This window comes from Phyllostomus discolor, chromosome X, assembly GCF_004126475.2.
Source record: "Phyllostomus discolor isolate MPI-MPIP mPhyDis1 chromosome X, mPhyDis1.pri.v3, whole genome shotgun sequence".
NCBI classification, from domain to species: Eukaryota; Metazoa; Chordata; class Mammalia; order Chiroptera; family Phyllostomidae; genus Phyllostomus; species Phyllostomus discolor.
Window position 1 is genome coordinate 41489768 of NC_050198.1, and position 18579 is coordinate 41508346.

The 18579-nt window shown below is 47.0% G+C and overlaps 2 protein-coding genes across 17 annotated transcripts in view; one reads left to right on the forward strand and one right to left on the reverse strand.

Moving 5' to 3' along the window:
* The window catches only part of CD99L2 (CD99 molecule like 2), a 129599-nt gene extending 115508 nt beyond the window's left edge, over positions 1-14091 (forward strand). Inside the window, exons 6-10 of one of the 2 annotated variants that reach the window (XM_028522684.2) lie at positions 1746-1784; positions 2288-2407; positions 7853-7870; positions 9363-9428; positions 10742-14091. In XM_028522684.2, the coding sequence (XP_028378485.1) occupies positions 1746-1784; positions 2288-2407; positions 7853-7870; positions 9363-9428; positions 10742-10806 (308 nt within the window). In that variant the 3' untranslated portion in view covers positions 10807-14091. The remainder of the gene's footprint in view (positions 1-1745; positions 1785-2287; positions 2408-7852; positions 7871-9362; positions 9429-10741) is intronic. The other variant, XM_028522685.2, reaches the window with a different exon arrangement.
* A 665-nt stretch (positions 14092-14756) lies between these two features.
* The window catches only part of MTMR1 (myotubularin related protein 1), a 93793-nt gene continuing 89970 nt past the window's right edge, over positions 14757-18579 (reverse strand). For all 15 annotated transcript variants that reach the window (XM_036016275.1, XM_036016266.1, XM_036016265.1 and 12 more), the window contains one exon: positions 14757-17199. In XM_036016275.1, coding sequence (XP_035872168.1) covers positions 17038-17199 — 162 coding nt within the window. In that variant the 3' untranslated portion in view covers positions 14757-17037. The remainder of the gene's footprint in view (positions 17200-18579) is intronic.

An 18579-nucleotide genomic window follows, 5' to 3' on the forward strand; every position in this document is an offset into this window, starting at 1 on the left:
TCCCCTTAAGTCAGTCTTTTCCACACAGCTCTGTGGAGCTTGGCAGTCAGCCCTACCCCCCAGCCACCTCACTGTGGTTTTTCTGAGTCTGCCCACGTGGTCTGCCTCACTGCTTCGTTTGTTCTGGTTGATTTTTTTCTTTAATTCCTTGGTTGTTGGAGTTCCATGATTTTACGGTGATTTTGGTTGTTTATTGATTTTATATTGGTGGTTATTCTCCTTTTTGGTTGTGTGAGGAAGCAAAGGGTTTCTACCTATGCCTCCATCATGGCCGGAACTCCTCTCCCCTAGACTCTTTTTAAAAATAAACTATTTTAGAGAACTTTTAGGTTCATGGTAACATTGATCAGAAGGTACAGAGTTCCCAATCTCCTCTGCTCCCTCACACCCACAGTCTCCCCATTACCAACATCCCTTACCAGAGGGTGAACATTTGTTACCATCCAGGAACCTACATTACCCTAGACTCTTTCCAGACTCTGATGAAGGAAATGTCAGAGTTCATTGCCTCCAACATCACAGGGTAGTTTCCCCTAAGGATCCTGGGCTTCATCAACAGTCTCCCCTCCATTAATGAGCATTATGCCCTGAGAAGAAGACGGCAATGTGAAATGAGTGCTCAGGCTAATTAATGTCCTGAAATGGCACCACTTGCTTGTCAGGGACCTGCTGTCTGGGGAAGTGTGTGTGTGTGTGTGTGTGTGTGTGCGCGCGCGCATGTGCGTGCTTCTATGAAATTTTATCACTTGTATAGATTCCTGTGACCACCACCATAGTCAAGATAAAGGATAGCTCTGTCATCACAAGGATTCTGCCTGTTTTGTTTTTATAACCACAGTCAGCTCCTTCCCTCTGCTCTCCCAAACTCCTGTCAACCACTGATATCTTCTCCATCTGATATTTCAGAAACTTGAATTTTGAAATCCTGGGTGAAGGATTGTCCACCTTCATTTGTGTATGTTCCAAGAACAACTCCAAGTCTATGTTAAGCTGGAAGTAGAAGCCCTTAAAAACTCTTCATTATGATTTAATCCTCTACCATATCATAAGGATGCTGTATATGTATCTAAGTTCCATGAACAGAAACATCTGGATTTGAAGAAAAGCAAGTAAAGCATTAGGCGTAGGAAGAAAGTAAATTGAAATATTAACCATAAATCTCACTGACTGGCAGGATTATGAATAATATTTATGCTAGCCTTTCACCTTTTTAAAAACAAAATTTTACATAAGCATGTTCCTATAATCAGATAATGAATAAATGCTTCTTACAGAAGATACTAGATAAATGGGGCACAGATACTGTTGTCATTCAGAGTCAGATTCACCTGGCATGATCCCAGCTCAGCCACCTGCTGGCAAGTCCTTAACCTTCTGATCCTCCTCTTGAAGATGGGGATGCTAGATGACCTGCCCCATTGGATTACAAAGAGCATCGATGGAATACTGTGCACAAAGAGCAGGGATATAACAAATGCTCAGTGCATAGATGCTATCTTTTGAAAATAAAAAGTCCTACCTCACAGTCTGGGCTTTGCAGGTGACTAGCATAAGGAAGCAGGTCTTGCTTCAGTTGGGTAGAAGCTCACATAGGGAGGTGGGGGGGGCAGAGGTTACTGGCTTGGGCTTATGCAGAGGGTAATCACAAGGGCCAGGGAGTTGGGAAGGGGCCTGTCTCTCCTAACCCAGAACTGGATGGTCATGGACTCACAACGGACACCATGTACTTTTTGTCTTTTCTCCAGGTGACAGCCGGTATGGCAGCAATGATGACCCTGAAGCCGGTAGGTTTGTATCCCAAGGTTTGTTTGAAACCACAAGGAGACATAGTCCTGGCCCACTTTCATTTTAGAGTTGGCATTCCTTACCTACCCCTGAATGTTTCCATTAGGAAACTGTGAGGCCAACAGCAGAGGGACAAAGTCATTTAAAGGAATTAAGCATGAAAATAAGGCCCCCGGGGAGGTGGCCCCATGGGAAGTTCACTGGACTGAGACCCAGAGACCTCTCCGAAACTCACTTAAATAGGGAGGGACTCTACCATTTCCATGTCCACCCTATAAGCTTCTGAAAATGAAAACATTTAGAGAAAATGAGAAGCATTTGGCAAATCTAATGGGGCACTATGTTATTTGATGGACTTCGATATAAGAGGCTAGGCCTCTCAACACTGGCTTGGGGGTCCTGGCCATTGTAACAAACCTGGCTCAGCGTTTTAGTTAATTCTTGTGGTACTATTGGCCTGACCTCATGTCTTCTTATTTCTTCCACCCTCTCCCTTTACCAGGAATGTCGCCAGAGACTGGTACCATTGCTGGCGTGGCCAGTGCTCTGGCCATGGCTCTGATTGGTGCTGTCTCCAGCTATATCTCCTACCAGCAGAAGAAGTTCTGCTTCCGCATTCAGCGTAAGTGGATCCACCCTGTGGCCACTTGTGGCTGTGCCCACAGCAATTTTATTCCCCCCCATTCCTGGGTGTGAACAAATGGTTAAGGTTTTTCAAGGGAAAGGGGCAGAGACATGAGTACATTGACTTTCAGGTCTTTTCCACAACATGTCTGAGAGCAACTCCAGAAAAGACTTCCTGGGACAGGGGGAAGTAGAATAGCATTTTTGGAAATTCTTGGGGACAGATTTATGACAAACTGAAGTGTAAACCAGCCTAGAAGAGACGATGGGACTGGACACATTAATCTTGGTCTTTCAAGGGTTCCAGTTTCCAGAGGCCAGATTCCCTTGGGGGTAGAGCCCAGTGGCCACTGTGATGTTTCCTTGTCTTAGAACAGGACAGGCCCTGGGATTTCCATATGACCTCAGATCTCACTTAAAGTAATTTGGGACTTCCAGAGGCCCTGGGGTCAACAGCTCCCTCTTATGCTGCCATTTTCCTCCAGAGCAGAAGGCAGCAGTCTCTGGGGATGACTAAGACACAGCAGGCAGCACTGTTGGGCAAGCTAGCACTCATTTTATCAACCCTTCCCATCCTCTCAGATCCCAAGAAGTCACTGCCCTGGTGCCCCAACTCCTTCCCTGTGAGCCAGAAAATCTTAAAATATATGGAAATGTGACTTGTTTTAAAGGAGTAGGGATGCAAGAGAGACAATAGATGTGGTTTTGCCCCCTCCTTTACATGCTGGAATTGTAAAGGCTGGGATGCTTCCATTTTATGCTGTGGCTGTCTATAAGGTGTGTTACAAATGAAATCCTCTCTTGGAAGCCATCACGTACATCATGTCAGTAGCCCTGTGGGAATGCTATTGGGGGTGAACAGAAAGAAAGACCACACTTGTTGGTTTTCTAAGCACAGCATTTGATGTGTCACTGTTTGCTGAGAGTATGTGTCTACTTTAAGACTGATGATTTTTGGTTCAAGTGAACCAAAGATCAGATAGAATTTGAGTCAGCAGTAGTTTTCCTCTTTCCTGAAGCTTATTTAGAATCATCCTCTGTTGGATGGTTTCTTCTACCCTTTCTCTAAACCCCTGCCCTTACTTCTAGCTGGGAGCTGAGCTTCCCAGACAAGTAACATGATTCCCAGAATACTTTGAATATGGATATTGCTGCAACCTCCAATTATTTTTTTCATTTGGCCATCATATTTGCTTCTTTTACTCTTATACAACATTCTTTTGTAAGTATTTTTTATTGATTATGCTATTACAGTTGTCCCCATTTTTCCTCCTTTATCTCCCCTCCGCCCTGCCCCTGCAGCCCTCCAGAATCCCCCCACTCTTAGTTCATGTCCATAGGTTGTACATATAACTTCTTTGAGTCCTCTGTTTCCTATAGCATTTTTATCTCTTTCCTTCTATTTTATGCCTACTAATTATGCTGCTTCTTCCCTGTACCTTTTCCCCACTATTCCTCCCTTCCCCTTCCACACTGAACTCCCTCTGTGTGATGTCCATTTCTCTGATTCTGTTCCTGTTTTGGTTGTTTGCTTAGTTTTTGTTTTCATTGTTTTTCTTTTCTTTTAGGTTCATTTGTTGATATTTGTGAGTTTGTTGTCATTTTATTGTTCATATTTTTTTACCTTCCTTTTCTTAGATAAGTCCCTTTAACATTTCATATAATGATGGCTTGGTGAAGATGAACTTCTTTAACTTGACCTTACCTAGGAAGCACTTTATCTGCCCTTCCATTCTAAATGAAAGCTTTGTTGGATAGAGTAATCTTGGATGTAGTTCCTTGCCTTTCATGACTTCAAATACTTCTTTCTAGCCCCTTCTTGCCTGCAAGGTTTCTTTTGAGAAGTCAGCCGATAGCCTTATGGGAACTCATTTGTAGGTAACTGTCTCCTTGTTTCTTGCTGCTTTTAGGATTTCCTCTTTGTCTTTAATCTTGGGTAACTTAATGATGATGTGCCTTGGTGTGTTCCTCTTTGGGTCCAATTTTTTGGGATTCTCTGGGCTTCCTGGACTTCTAGAAGTCAATTTCCTTAGCCAGATTGGGGAAATTTTCCTTCATTATTTGTTCAAATAAGTTTTCAATTTCTTGCTGCTGTTCTTCTCCATCTGGCACCCCTATAATTTGGATATTGGAATGTTTCAGGTTGTCCCAGAGGTTTGTAAGTCTTTCTTCACCTTTTTGAATTCTTGTTTCTTCGTTTTGATCCAGTTGGATGCTTATTTTTTTTTCTTTTGTTCCCAATCATTGCTTTGAGTCCTGGTTTCCTTCTTGTCACTGTTGGTTCCCAGAGTATTTTGCTTTATTTCATTTTGGGTACCTTTCATTTGTTTTTTTTTTTTTGTTGTTGTTGTTGTTGTTTTGTTTTGTTTTTCATTTTTTGACCAAGCTCAACCAGTTCTGTGAGCATCTTGATTATCAGGGCTTTAAATTCTCCATCAGATAGGTTAGCTATTTCCTCATTGCTTAGTTCTCTTTCTGAGGTTTTGCTGTGTTCTTTCATTTGGGCCCTATGTCTGTCTTGGTGCATCTGATAAGTTGTAAGGGAGCAGGGCCTTATGTATTCACCAGGGCAGGGTAACCCTCTTTGCTGTGCTGCGGAACTGCTTGTCTGGTTGTTCTGGTTGATTTTTTCTTTTAATTCCTTGGTTGTCAGAGTTCTGTGCTGTTTGATTTTCTGGCACTTCTGGTTGTTTATTGATTTTAGATCGATTGTTATCTTCCTTTTGGTTGTGCAAGGAATTGAAGGTTTTCTACCTACATCTCCATCTTGGCCGGAACTTCTTATACAACATTCTTGACCAGGGCCACCATATACAGATACACAGGCTGTGCACAGTACTCCAGGGGACACCATTCACACTTCAGAGCACAACCTGCACAACTGTTCATGGTCTTCCTCCTTGAGATACTGTCAAATCACCAAGGATTAAGAAGCTTGGCTGTAGAGTGCGATGAACAAGTATCAGAAGGAGTACAAACCTGACCCCCCCTAAAAAAAACTGAGTGGCTTAAAACAACAGAAATTTATTCTCTCACAGTTATGGAGGCCAGAAGTCCAAGATCAATGTGTCAGCAGGATTGGTTCCTTCTTAAAGCTGTATGGAAGGATCCTTCCTTGCCTCTTCCAGGTTCTGGTGGCCCTAGGCATGCCATGACATATGATTGTATCACTCCAATTTCTGCCTTTGTCTTCACATGGCTTTTCCCTCTGTGTCTATCCTATTGTGTCTCTCATAGGTAACTTGTCATTAGATGTAGAGCCCACCGGGATAATCCAGGATGATCTCCTCTTGAGATCCTTAACTTAATCACATCTGCAAAGACCCTTTTCCAAGCAAGGATCCACAAGTTCCAGAGATGGGGGCCACCATTCAACCCAGTACAGCATCATTACCCTAATAGTGAGAACTCCCATAGCCCAATTCAGTAGGTATGATATGTACCATTATCTCATAGATGAGGAAACTGAGGCTCAGATGATTATTGAAGGAGCTTACTCCTCATGCCAATAGGTAGAAATACAGAGGAGAAAAGAGATTGATTTCCAAATCAATGAAGAGATGTCTGGGTTATATCTGTTTGTCTCTGTGGGGGCACTAAGGTGAAATTAAGAGACATTGTTTTCACACTTGTTTCCTTAAACAAGAGGTATGAAGTTTTGCAAATTGGATTAGCAGGAAGCCAAATAAAACATAAGAACATAAAGGCCTTCATATGTAGAGTTGAGCAATTTATATATTTGAGAAAGAATAAACCAAAAAGAGGGGGTATTGAAGACAGCTGAAAGCCATGTGGCAACAAAGCTAGAGGACATGAACGTGACCTCTCTTTCTGTGAGGCAGCCTTGAGATGAGGGTGTTGCTGTGCCAGGCAGTGGGGCAAGGGTCTGCTGGTGGGGTGGCATATGCCAGTGAGGCATGTGGGCTTATAGGGCTAATGGTGGCTCCCAGGAAGTTCATGGAACCTGCTGCCCTCACAGATCCTGAGTGGGAGCGTAATAGGCCTCTCCCCAGCCTCCATTCAGTCTAAGGGAAGGTTTTTCTCCCTGCCAGAGAATTCACACCAAACCCACTGACCCCGGTGTAGGTAGCCTCTCCACTTGTGTCTTTATCCCCCAGGTTTCCTCCTTTAATCTCTTAATGATGTCATCATCATTGTTCAACCTACACTGTCCTGAATCCCTTACCTGGACCCACTCATGCAAATGCTATCAAAGGATTTCTCTTGCTTCTGTATCCACTCTCTTTACTACCAAATTTCTCTCAGAATTTTTAAGTCTTTACCCCATATCTTTTACACCATGCGTGAGGCCTCCCCTCACAGATTCCACCAGTCCTACTGTATCCTTCTGTCCCCCCCCAGCCCACATTAGTGGTTCCCCAATCCTGGGGACAATGCCCTCTGTTCTGGGTCACACCACCATGGCCCCTGCCTGTCCAGGGTCAGATCTCCTAGTCCTCCATGTGAATGGTTACATCAGCCTCCTGCCCGCTCTGGTGTCCCCTACACTTCTGCCTGCTTGAAGTAGCCAGAGTGACCTGCTTAAAATGCACAGGATCAGCTCTGCCAGGACCTCCCATGTCCCCCACTCATCTCCAGGTCATGTCCTAGGCCCTGAGCTTATCATTCAGAGCACTTCATGGTTCCACTCCAACATAACTCTTCCCTTTCATTCCCCTCCCGACCCTTGCAGCCTGGCCCCAGAATCCTTTCTCTACAGCCATACTCACTTTCCTGAGTGTGCCCTGCCATGTCCAGCATCCTCTCTGCTGTCCCCTCTCCTCACCTAGCTGCTCTCATTCTTTGGGCCTGGGCTACCATCACAAGAAGCTTTCCTGCCCTCCCAACCTGAGGGCCCTGACTAGATGCCACTTCTTGAGTGTGACCACAGCGCCCTCTGCCAACTGATGTGGAGATCATGGGGTAGGATTGGGGTTGGTTTATTTCCACTTCTGTGACCGCAGTCCCCGTCACTCTCTGGACTGTCAGCATGTGGGGGACTGTATGCACTTCATACACCTATGTGTGCCTCACACCTAGGCTGGGTCAGAATCAGGAGTCGTTCCACAGAGGTAGGGTGTCTAAGCCCACCATGAAGGTGGGGGTCAAGACCTCCCATCCCTGCCCTTTCTGCTGAGGCTCTACCCAGAGTGGCCTCAGCCACCACTGTGTAGAGGTCAGTGAAGGCATAGTAGAAACCACTCTGTACTGGGCACACCAGGAAGCCTCAAGGGGTGGCACATGGCATCTTGGAGGGCCTGTCCCCACTGTGGCACTCATGGGCTTCTAGCCTTTTTGCCATCAAAGGGATTCAGGTTTTAAGGACCCCTGTTTCCCCTTTGTCTGCCCTCAGTGCCAAGGGCCAGCGTGTCTCACTGAAAGCCCATGTGCTTTATTGCCTGGGCCTGAGTTCTTGGTCCTAAGCTTTGTGTCTTCCCTCCAGATGCAGCAGAAGGTCAAGGTAACAGTGTACTTTGACTTACTCACTTTCCTCTTCTGCTATACCTTGTTGTACCATTCCTCATCCTGATACTCTTGCCGCTTCTCACCACCCTACACCCATCCGCTTCTCTGGTACTCTCCAACTTGGCTGCAACCACAACCATCTTTAGCTTCCCCTGATATGTGTGGGAAGGTGCCATCTGCCAGACTCTCTATCCCTAGGCTGTGTGTGGCTGGTTCAGGGATGTCGGGGAGAGGGGTGGGAGTCCTGCCTGGGACTCAGATGCCTATTGGTGGTCATCCCCAAGGAGCAACCAAATGGCTACCCACAGGCAAGCCAGTACAGTTCATACCAGAATGATAGCTGGGCAGTGGTAAGGGATCAGGGTGCATTTCCCATCCCCTGCCTATTGGCTGGGAATAGCTTCCTTTAACACCATTACCTGCCCTGCCCCATATGGGGGCCAGACATACCTGCCAATGACTGATGCTCACATTTTTCCTGGGCCCATCTGGTATCTGCCTTGAGCCCAGGAAGCATCAGGGCAGGCAGGTGTACTTTTCTAAGCAAAGAGCCTATTTGTAGCCCAGAAGGTCAGAGTGACTTTTGACTTACACTGGAGCCTACTCATTTGGTTTTTGGTTGTAACCATGACCCAACTTTCCCACAAGCCCAGGGCTCTGGTCAGATTTTCAGTCTCCCACTCATTCCAGGATATGACAGGGACTCTTGATTCTCCCTAAGCAGCAGCAGTGTTGGGGTCCAATCTGAGGCCTGAGTAATGGCCCTTGTGTCCAGCATGGTGGTGCTCAGTGGCCAGAGTGCTGGCAAGCAGAGTCCCCCAGTCCCTCTAGGAAGTGTGTGGGCAGAAAGCCCAAATGACTAACTAGACTAGAGAAGCTATTGGTGGGTTGTGGGCCCTGTATGCTGGGGCAGAGACACTGCTATTCCCACTGCCTAGAGTCATCGGTTGGCCTCTCCATGTGGGTGTTGCCTGGGAAGGCTGTACACTAGCAGGAGGCTTTGCTGGCATCTCCCAAGTGAGCCCCACTCAGCCATCTGCCTCTCCCTGCTCAGCATCCATCAGTTACTCATGTAGTGCTTGGCTCCCACTCTGCCTCCCTGGTCCCTGGGCCAGCATGTAGACCCATGGGTGACACTAAGCCCTGCCACTGGGTGCCTCCTCTGCTGAGCAGAGCTGCTGACTGGCCCACAGTCTCACATGTGGTGGCACCTGCCCTGTGGGGCTGGGGTATCCATCAGCTGCCTTTGCCTTGTGTCATCATTTCTGAAGATGATGACAAGAACTCATGGGAAGGCAGCATACTACCAGACAGCCACTCTTCCCAGACAGGGACATTCAGGTGGCTCAAGATGCAGGGTCTGAGTCTGTAAGGGAGTTGTGCTTTTTTAACTGTAATGGGGGATTTGATCAGGAGTGCTTATTAATCATGGTGCCAGACCCTTTGGTTCTGTGTCAGTCACTAACTCTGTCCTTTGCCCTTTGCAGAGGGTCTCGATGCAGACTACGTGAAGGGAGAGAACCTGGAAGCTGTTGTGTGTGAAGAACCCCAAGGTGAGGACTTCTTGGTCAGTATACCCCGCTGAAGGTCTCCTAGTTAGTGAGCCTGACACTGAGCAGAAATGTGATAGAGCAGGAAGCACTGAGGCGTCTGTTTCTAGAATTTCCAGCCAGAGCAAGGAGCTTTGGGGGCCCAAAGGTCCCTGCACTTAGCCCCTGATCAGTTGGCCACTAAGGACACTAGGCCCATAGCCAAGACCATCTGGTGCTGTGTTGAGGACTTCAGTGCACTGTTGGGGCTCAGGTTCTGCTCCTGACTCATTTGAGCATGAACCCCAGGCCCCTATCTCTGCAGTGAGAAGAGATAACTACCAGACAAATTCTGATAGAGCCAGAACTTTTCAATTTTCAATTTGAAAACTGCCAAAGGCAAGAGGGAACTTGGTTAAAACATAGACACATAGACCCTATTACATTTCCCTCCTTCCCTTCCTTTCCCTCTTCTGTAGTCATCAAGCCCTTTCTGGGTGCAAGAGCCATCAGTGATGAAGATGCATAAGTCAGGCTGCTGGCCTGGAGTGGCCAGTTTCTCAGGGCATATACCACCTATGGCTCCAGAATGCCAGTGGGGTGGTCAGGAAAGACTGTGTGAAAGGGAGAACCCAGCAGTTTTCCTCTGCAAAGGCTGGGGTAGGTGCAGACAGGGAGACAGGAGTGTGGTACATCTTGTGCTGGACCAGATGGCAGCAGCAGTGGGGACAGGCCCCACTGGTGTGTAATGGGAGGCAGGGTACTCCATGACGTTGCTTAGGAGAGATACTTGGCAGTAAATGTACTAAATGGATTAAAGAGCCGTAGATTAAAACATGGGAAAACTGACTCTATATAGCACTCACTAATCATTTTTAAAACTCTTAGCCACCATTGTATAAGCACATTCTATAGACCAGGTACTGTGTTAAGTGTTTTATTTAAAACAATCCTGGGGAGCACTGGGAATGGGGCTGGGATGGGAGTAAAAAACAGAAAACTGTACTCAAACAACAATTAAAATGTTAAAAATAAAAATAAATAAAACAATCCTCCCAGCCACCCAATCAGAAGCATTTCTATGTTGCAGATGAGGAATTGGAGGCTGAGCTGTTCCCAGGGTCTGTCCAGCTCCCTTCTTTCCAGGGTCCAGGATTGCCCTGACTGCGGACAGAGTGGGTGCCAGAGGGGAGGTTGGCCAGGAGGGGCTGAGCTTCCTGAGCCCAGAACAGGAAAGACAAAGAGCCAGATCGTTATCCCCAGCAGGGGCTGACTCATGTATTTGTGGCTTCTCTGCGGGGTGGAAATCCCTTCTAACAAGCATCTTCTCTTCCCAGTGAAATACTTAGAGCTGCCGCCACAGTCCTCAGAGGCACCACAGCCCCAGCCACCCAGGATCTGAGGGCCCCTCCTAGCAGTGGGCACACAGTGGTGCTGCCACAGAAGACCAAGCTCATTTCATTTGGACCTACAGCTGCTGTACTGCTCCTTTGATACCACTGGCTTCTTGTTCTAAGTTTTCTGGATGAGCTCTGGGTATTTGTGAGTTTGATTTCTGTGCCCTGCACACAGGGTGGGGTGCCTGCCATGCCACAGGCACCCTGAAGAGACTTGGTGTTGAAATTCAGCCCTGGAAGTTGCTGGGTCACAAGCTGCCCAAAGGCAGCCTATCCCAGGCCTTAGTGAGCTGGGGACAGAGACCAAGCTAAGGGAGGGCAAAACAGTTTTTATACTTAGGGGACAAGAGACGTATCACAGGGTAGTGTGATCCCCGACACTGGCAGCCCTTGGTGTGACCTCAGAGAGCTGTTGGGGAGCCTAGCTAGCTAGTACCCAGTGCTTAGCACCCCTGTAATGAAAGAACCAGTGAACACTAGGTAACATTGTACACATACAACACCCTGGTAAGGATGGGAGTGGGTGGGTCATTTGGGTCCTCTTCAGTTCCAGCTTTGATGCTCACTGCTGGGCTTCCAGAGAGCTGGTCCACATGGAGATTTTTCATTTAAGTACAAACATGCATGCCATAATAGACTGCCTTGAGGGTTTAGGAATCCTCTGGACAAGTAGCAGCTGTGACTCTCAGGTCTAATTCCCATCTGATTCCATAGGGGACTGGGTGTGGTCTGTAGACTGACATTGTTAGTTTTTAGGAATCATTTATATACTAGAAATGCATTTTATCCTGGGCAGGGGGGGGTGTCACCCTCTATCCTGTTTGTGTTTTCATTTTGCTAGCGAATAGACATCATGAATCAGCATCAAAACCAGAGCATGCTGTTACTTGCTTAGAAATATATTTGAGGGGGATAGGAGGGGAGGGGAGGTGAGAGGAAGGATGTTTGCTTGCTTTAGTGATATACACCTGACTTGGAAAATTTGTAGCTACTCTGTCTGCCATGTTGGTGATGAATGAGCGCTGGGTGCCTGCTCACTATGGTAAACACCGTTGGCCCTGGCCCCTCACCTGGCCTGCTGCTGTCTGGTTTGGGCTAGAGCGAAGCTGGCTTCCTGTTCAGCCCACATGTGGTCCTGTCCCTGTGAGCTCTGCTGTCAAAGGCTGACGTAGAGTCTAAAGCCATGATCTATTGATAATCATTTTGCAGTGTCAAAAATCAGTTCTGAAAGCATAATATAGGTCAGCAGGAAGGACATAAGTTCATGTGCCTCTGCCCTACAAGGGAGGCCTCATGAATTCCACAGGCTGTATGTTAGCTCCTTGTCTGCTGTGCTGGGATGAGACGAAACTCCAACTTGTTAAGGAAATAGTCTAAATCTGAACAGACCCCTTAGGTTATCTGATGCCTGCCTTGTGTGTTCATTTTAGTGCTTGCTTTAAAAACATACTCTTGGGGTGGTAATAATTGCAGTGAGTGGTTCAATGTTGTCCTTTGGACCTATTCCCATTGCAGGCCTTCAGGTCCTAAAATGCCTTCTCCCCTGTGGGGTACATCGCAGACAGGTCAGGAATGTGTGTCCTCAAGGGGGCATGGAGCACTGAGGATACACTTCTGTATGGTACTGTGGAGGCAGAAAAATGTGACCTCCCCATGCTCCAGGAGATTGAGCAGGGGAGGCAGTGGTTGTGAGGTATGCCTGTTTCCAGCCCCTCCCAGCCCCTCCCAGTAGCTAGATTGTTGTCACTTTTGCTGGGCTTGTTCCTCCCAAGGATGGCAAGAGCTGATGGCCTCTTCCCCTGACCAGTACTGGGTAGGAGGTAGCTATGAAGGCTTTTTGCATCAATGGCTTGTTGCCATGTAGACAGGATGACCTCAGGACTCAGTGAAGGCAGGAATCAGAGGGATCACATTAGGATGTCTGAGTACCAAGACCCCTGAGGCATTTTAAAGGATTAAAAAATACGGGCAGCACTTGCTTATGGTAAAATATTTCTCCTCCCTGCCACTAGGAAGTGTAGGCATTTATGGAAAAGTCTGTCACAATAGCGAGTAGTATGAGGAGTGATGTAACCTGTGTGTCTTGGCATGGCCAGGCATGGCACTGGTCCTGGGCAGTTGGGCTTCTCCACTGGGGGGCCAGAAGCCAGGTGCCTGCCCCTACCTGTCCCTTTAGCTTTAACCTGAGGCTTGTGATGGGAAACAGCCTGCTGTCTTCCAGTTGTGATGAGAAGTCAACACACTCTGTGAAGCCATCTTCTCAGCAGCAGAGACTTCAGTTGGCAAACCCATTTTATTTCCTCCTCAGCTATCTGGGTGCCTTCTACAGAATGCCCACAGCCCAGTGCCCAGACCTGCTCCTAGTGGCTGGCCATGCCTGAAAGGTCACTCAGCCACTCATTTGTAGAGTTCTCATCCTGGGGCAGCAGGGGATGGGGGAGGATTAACACCTGCCAAAGCCTACGGGGCTCTTGTAACTGTGTGGTTAACTTAAAGTTGCATGGGCCAGCATGGGCCTGTCCTAGGTGACAGGGGAGATAAAGAGAGTGAATTAGTAGGGTCGATTGAAAATAGCCAATCTGTATCAGCCTAATGTGGTGAAGGGGGGGCAGTGTTAACAATAACTGAGCACATGGAAGAAGGAGATATGGCACCTTTGTGGAGTGAGGTACCCTCCAGGGTCAGACCCACAGAACAGTGCCAGGTCCACTACCTTGGCAACCTTGAGGTTAGTACCAGTTCTCTAGGAAGAAGAAATAGAGACTGATCTCAGAATCGCCGGTACTTTTTATGTGCTTGTATTTAAATGTGAATTGTAATCTGTCTCGTCTTTGCATTAAACAAAATGGAACCTAACAGCTGATTGCCTTGTGATGGCGTTTAAGGCACTTTCTTTGTCAAGTGATGCTGTTTCTTAATTTACGATATGGAGCTGACCCTCCTCCACATCCTCCCCAGCCACATGTGTTTCTCTAGAAGGTGAGAGGAGGCTTAGGGCTTCCAGGGGGCAGCCCCCTCAGGGTACAAGGAGCTAAGGCCTGATGTTGGGTGGGGGGAGGACAGAGGCAGGCCCCAGACTCACAACTCCCAAGACCATTACTCCGCATTCTTCGAAGAAAGGCAGTATCTAGGGAGGATGCAAGGTCTGTACAGTGGTTTCAGCCATAGAAAGCTGAGCAGGGATGCAGACCCCTGTGCCCTGCTACTCACTGCAGCTGTGTGCAGAATGGTCTATTTGGGATCAAGGGTGCCCTTGTCATGACCTGACAGCTGGGATTAAAAACTGAAAAGACAGACATTTCAGTGTGAGGGTTTTCACACTGACATGGTGGCATTTTTGTTCTTGTAGTAAAATAGTACCAAGTCTTCAAACCCAAACCCACTGAGTGACTTCAGTGCAGAGGTTCTGCATAGCCAGCTGAGACCTGGCACAGTGGCCCTCCCAGCCTTGCTACTGGGATGTCACTGCTGGAGACTTACAGCTACAGTGACTGCTTCAGGGAGAGAGACAGGGAACCCAGGCCCTCTTAAGAAGGGTGACCTTCAGGGGTCGCTGTGGTATCATCCAAGCCCATATAGCCCACCTGCAGAAGGCCAGCATTCCTTCTGTAGACTTGGGGTGGGGACCTTGGGGCTTCTCAGAAGTCTGCCAGGTTTTAGACTCTAGGACTCATGGCCCGGAAAGAGAGCCCTGCCTCCTCAGAGGTACACCTGACTCTCAGGTGTCTCCAGTCCTTTCCCATGTCCTTAACATTTTCTCAAGGTACTTACCCATTTCAGCCAAAACACTGAAGACTTATGATAAACTGCATTTACAATTTAGTAAGTGAATTAAATCATGTAAAGGCACTTTACATATATTGCACTTGGCACATAATAAAATAACATGAATTGAATGTTTACTATTGCTAATTTTCCCCAAGGGAAAAATCTACCAAAATACTTAAAAAAAAAAGACAGAGCAAACATCATTTTAATTACCAATTGAAATATAGTGCATCAGATGAGGCAAATAAGATACTGTACCAGTTTTTAAAAATCGGAACCGTAAAGTTTTACATTCTAGTATACTCAAATAAAACTGAAAAAAAAAAGAGTTGTTTAGGTAACAAAACTATATTTCAAATTTTTTTAGAAATAGTTTTCTGCTAGGAACATTTAAAGGAAAATGATATGTATTGCCGCTTTCAAATCGAATGGGAGTTTCTAGGGCTCTTTCTAGGGTCCAGCATACAGAGGAGTGTGGGGCAGCCCAGTCCAGGTCCCCACCCTGCCCCAGCACCAAACTAGCTGAGGCAGGAATAAGAACACTCTGCTTCTCTGGTTCTGTCACAAGGTTCATCTCATCCCCACCAATTTTAATAGTCTTAGTGAATCTGGGGGATTAAAGAATACTTCTAGGGGGAAAAATGGCAAATGTCTGCTATCAATGAATAATCCAGTTTATCCATTCATAAATAAGCTTTCAGATATGTTGGGAGGTAAGTCAGAAACTAATAGGAATTGAACTGTGACTTAGAAACAAATCCCCAGCTGATAAAAATGGGTAATTCATTTAAGTGATCAAATTACTTTGAAGAAGTACTTCTGATACCCTACAGATACCAGATAATTTTCTGTAAGAATCAGAAAGTTCCAAGTTGAAAAAACATCTGTTCTCTATTTGACTGTAAAAAAAAAAAAAAAAAACCTTTTTTAAGGTTTTTTAAGAATATATTTTCAAAAATAAGGTCAGTATGCAAGACTTGGCACAGCATCCAGTAATTTGAAACACTGGATATTCCAATGCGGTTGTAGTTGGGTCTGACCCTATGAGCTTCTGAGTCTCCTGATTTGAAAGGCAAGCTTAATTCTGCAGTGGAGGGGGTCCCTTTGAATGGCAGAGCAGAGGGAGGGTGTGCCTGCTGGGGTGGACGCAAATGTGCAAGATTCTGTAACACGCCACACAGAGAAGCTCAGAGTTGTAGCACTAGTGGATGGACCAGTTGATCATAAATTAGTCCCTGCCCATACTGATAGAGGCCTAGAGCCCAAAGTCAGTGAGTGAAGGTGGGAGGAGAGACCTAGTTGGAGAAGGTTGTCTCTGAGAGGAGAAATCCAAGAGAAGTGTGTGCTATATTATACTTTTGGCAACTGAAGCCACAGCACAGTGGTTGCTTTAAAATATTGACATTAAATCATATGGGTAAACTAAGTTAAAAGGATATTCAGACAGGCAGATAACAGGTGAGAGTTGACTCACTTTGACACAAATGGCCGGCAGCAAAAAAGCAGGAGGCTGCACGGTCAGACAGGCCAGGAGCTGTGGACAGGCAACTCCTTAAAGGAGTCCGTGGGAAAGCCAGCACCTTCTCAGAGATGCCAGAGTCCTCGGTTTCCCCTCTACAAAGCCATCCCAAGGGAACCTGCTGCTACTGCCATCAACCGTCTAGGCCACCTCAGGAGGCAAGTACCAGAATTAAGATGAAGATAGAAGACAATGCCATTTAAATAACCATATTCTAACTGCATTTCAAATGTACCACATAAAAGTTAGCATGAGCTTTGTTTGAAAATAATGTCTTACACAGTCCAGTTAGGAGATGCCTCCTGAGGTGACTGGTCTAAACATAAAAAAAAGACATAATAAAATAAATGCATATTTGCTTTTTTAAAAAATACCTTATATGTACACAGCAGTAATTGGTACAGGGGTCCCCTTGCAAGAGAATACTCTAGAACAAAGGGCAATGGTCTGTCTTTCCCCCCAGGTAGTTAATTTTAAAACAGTTTTCAAGTTGTAGCAAGGAGCTGAATGCAGCCCCATGGCTGTCAACATGGTCTGTAAGTGAATGGCATTCGTTTTAATGAAGGAAAGAAATGGTATGAGGCCTTCTTGATCCTAAGCACTGCACTCCATTCACTATGGCTTCTCCCAAGCTGCCTGAGCAATAAAATTTGGATCACAGGGTCAGTGGGACAGACAGCCACCCTGAGAAACCAGAAAGGAGAGAAATGGGGTGTTCGGAAAACATAAAGGACAGGTGACAGTGGGAGCTGTCAGCTAGCCACACACATGGTCACTGGTTGGAAAGGCCATCCAGATGTGGAGGCACTAGGCCTAATCCTAAAAGATAAGATCACAAGCTATAGCCAGAACAGGTTGCAGGACCCTTGCCTGAGTCATCGGGAGACCAATGGAGCTGCAGGATGGCCTTGATGGCTGGACTCCCTTGAATTGCTGCCCCTGGAGCCCATCAGACTGAGGTGTGTACAGGTGTGACTGAGTGGGAAGGTGAGGAGCCCCGCTCAGATGGGGATGAGGCTCGAGTGGCCATTTCCTGCTGCAGGTCCTCCACCCTCTTCTGCAGCTCTGCCCTGATGGCCAGCAGCTCCTTGAGATTTTGGTGTATCGGCATCTAGGGGCAAGCAGGACACAGCTGGGTTAGTGGGCCACTCTTGGGCACTGTTTCTAACATAGCCTTTCAGCATGCTGATGCTGTTAACTGCAGGCTGAGTTCACAACCAATATGGCCTGTGTGTCTGAAGTCTCTAAGCCAAGCTACACGGCCCCCTACCCAGGAGCTAGGGACTTCAGCTGGTCCTGTGGAGATGCTTGGATGCTTTTATCACCTGTGCTCTTCTGCCAGTTTGTACAGGTTCTCAGAGAACACTAGTGGCCTCAGATAAAACCCCAACCTGTGCAACAGGCAAGGCCACAGTCACAGACTAAGAAAGGGATAGTCAGTCTTCCTCAGACTGGCGGGAAAATGCAATTGGCTTCCAAGGTGCCTCACAGCACTGTTTACATGTATGCCCCCTGCATGCACACATACCTCCAACACCTCTGAATTTCTGCAATTTTAAAATAGCTCTACTGGCTAAATATACTTCTGTTAAATCAGCACCTTCTACAACTTGAAGTATTCGTTTTTATCACTTGGAACAGGAGCTGGTAGAAGCCACTGGAGAGGGCAGTGCAGAGGGAAGTCCCTTGGGGGCACTGGCTCCTCTCTCCCCTCCTCTGTGCAACAAGGGACAACCGCTTAACACCCTCCAATGGCTTCCTCCTTCCACCCTGGGGGCAACAGCCTGACCTTGGCTTCAAGGCCATGTGATCAGACCCCAGCCTGCCTGTCCTGCTCACTTCTCACCAGGTCCTACCTACACTCCCCTGTAGCATTCCAGAATCCTCTAGGATTTGGAAGGTCCCATGCATGTGCTTTCCCTTCTACCTCTTCACACACATGCTTGTTTCATCCCACAGCAACCAGCACAAATAGCATATGCTCTGGGGGTAAGTCTTTTGGGCTCTCCATTCCCACCAAGCCTGTTTGTTTCATCAGGGATGCCAATGATAGCCTGACTGGAGGGAAGAGGAAAGGAGGGAGACAGATGAGAGGGAGGGACAAAAATACAAAACGGGGAGGACAGAGACAAAGGGGTGACAGGGATGAGAGGGGAAAAGAAGGGCAGAGATTTGAGTGAGTGAGCCAGAGATGAGAGGAGAGGAAGGGAGAGTGCAAGAAAGGGGGTGAAAAATAGGGCAACCAGGTGCCTCCACCATAGCAGTGTAGCTCAGTAACCAGCACCGAAGAGGCCAAAAATAAACTGGCTTCAGCAGGCCAGAGGAAGAAGGGATAGGACAGCAATATGGGAGTCTGACAGCAAAGGCCCCTCAAGTAAGAGAAAGTTAGGGATCAGCCCCAAATCAGGTGCTGATCCCTAAGCCACTATGAGATAGGAAACAGCACCCCTCTTGGCCTTAGGACCTATTTGGGATTTTCCTGTTTGCGAGA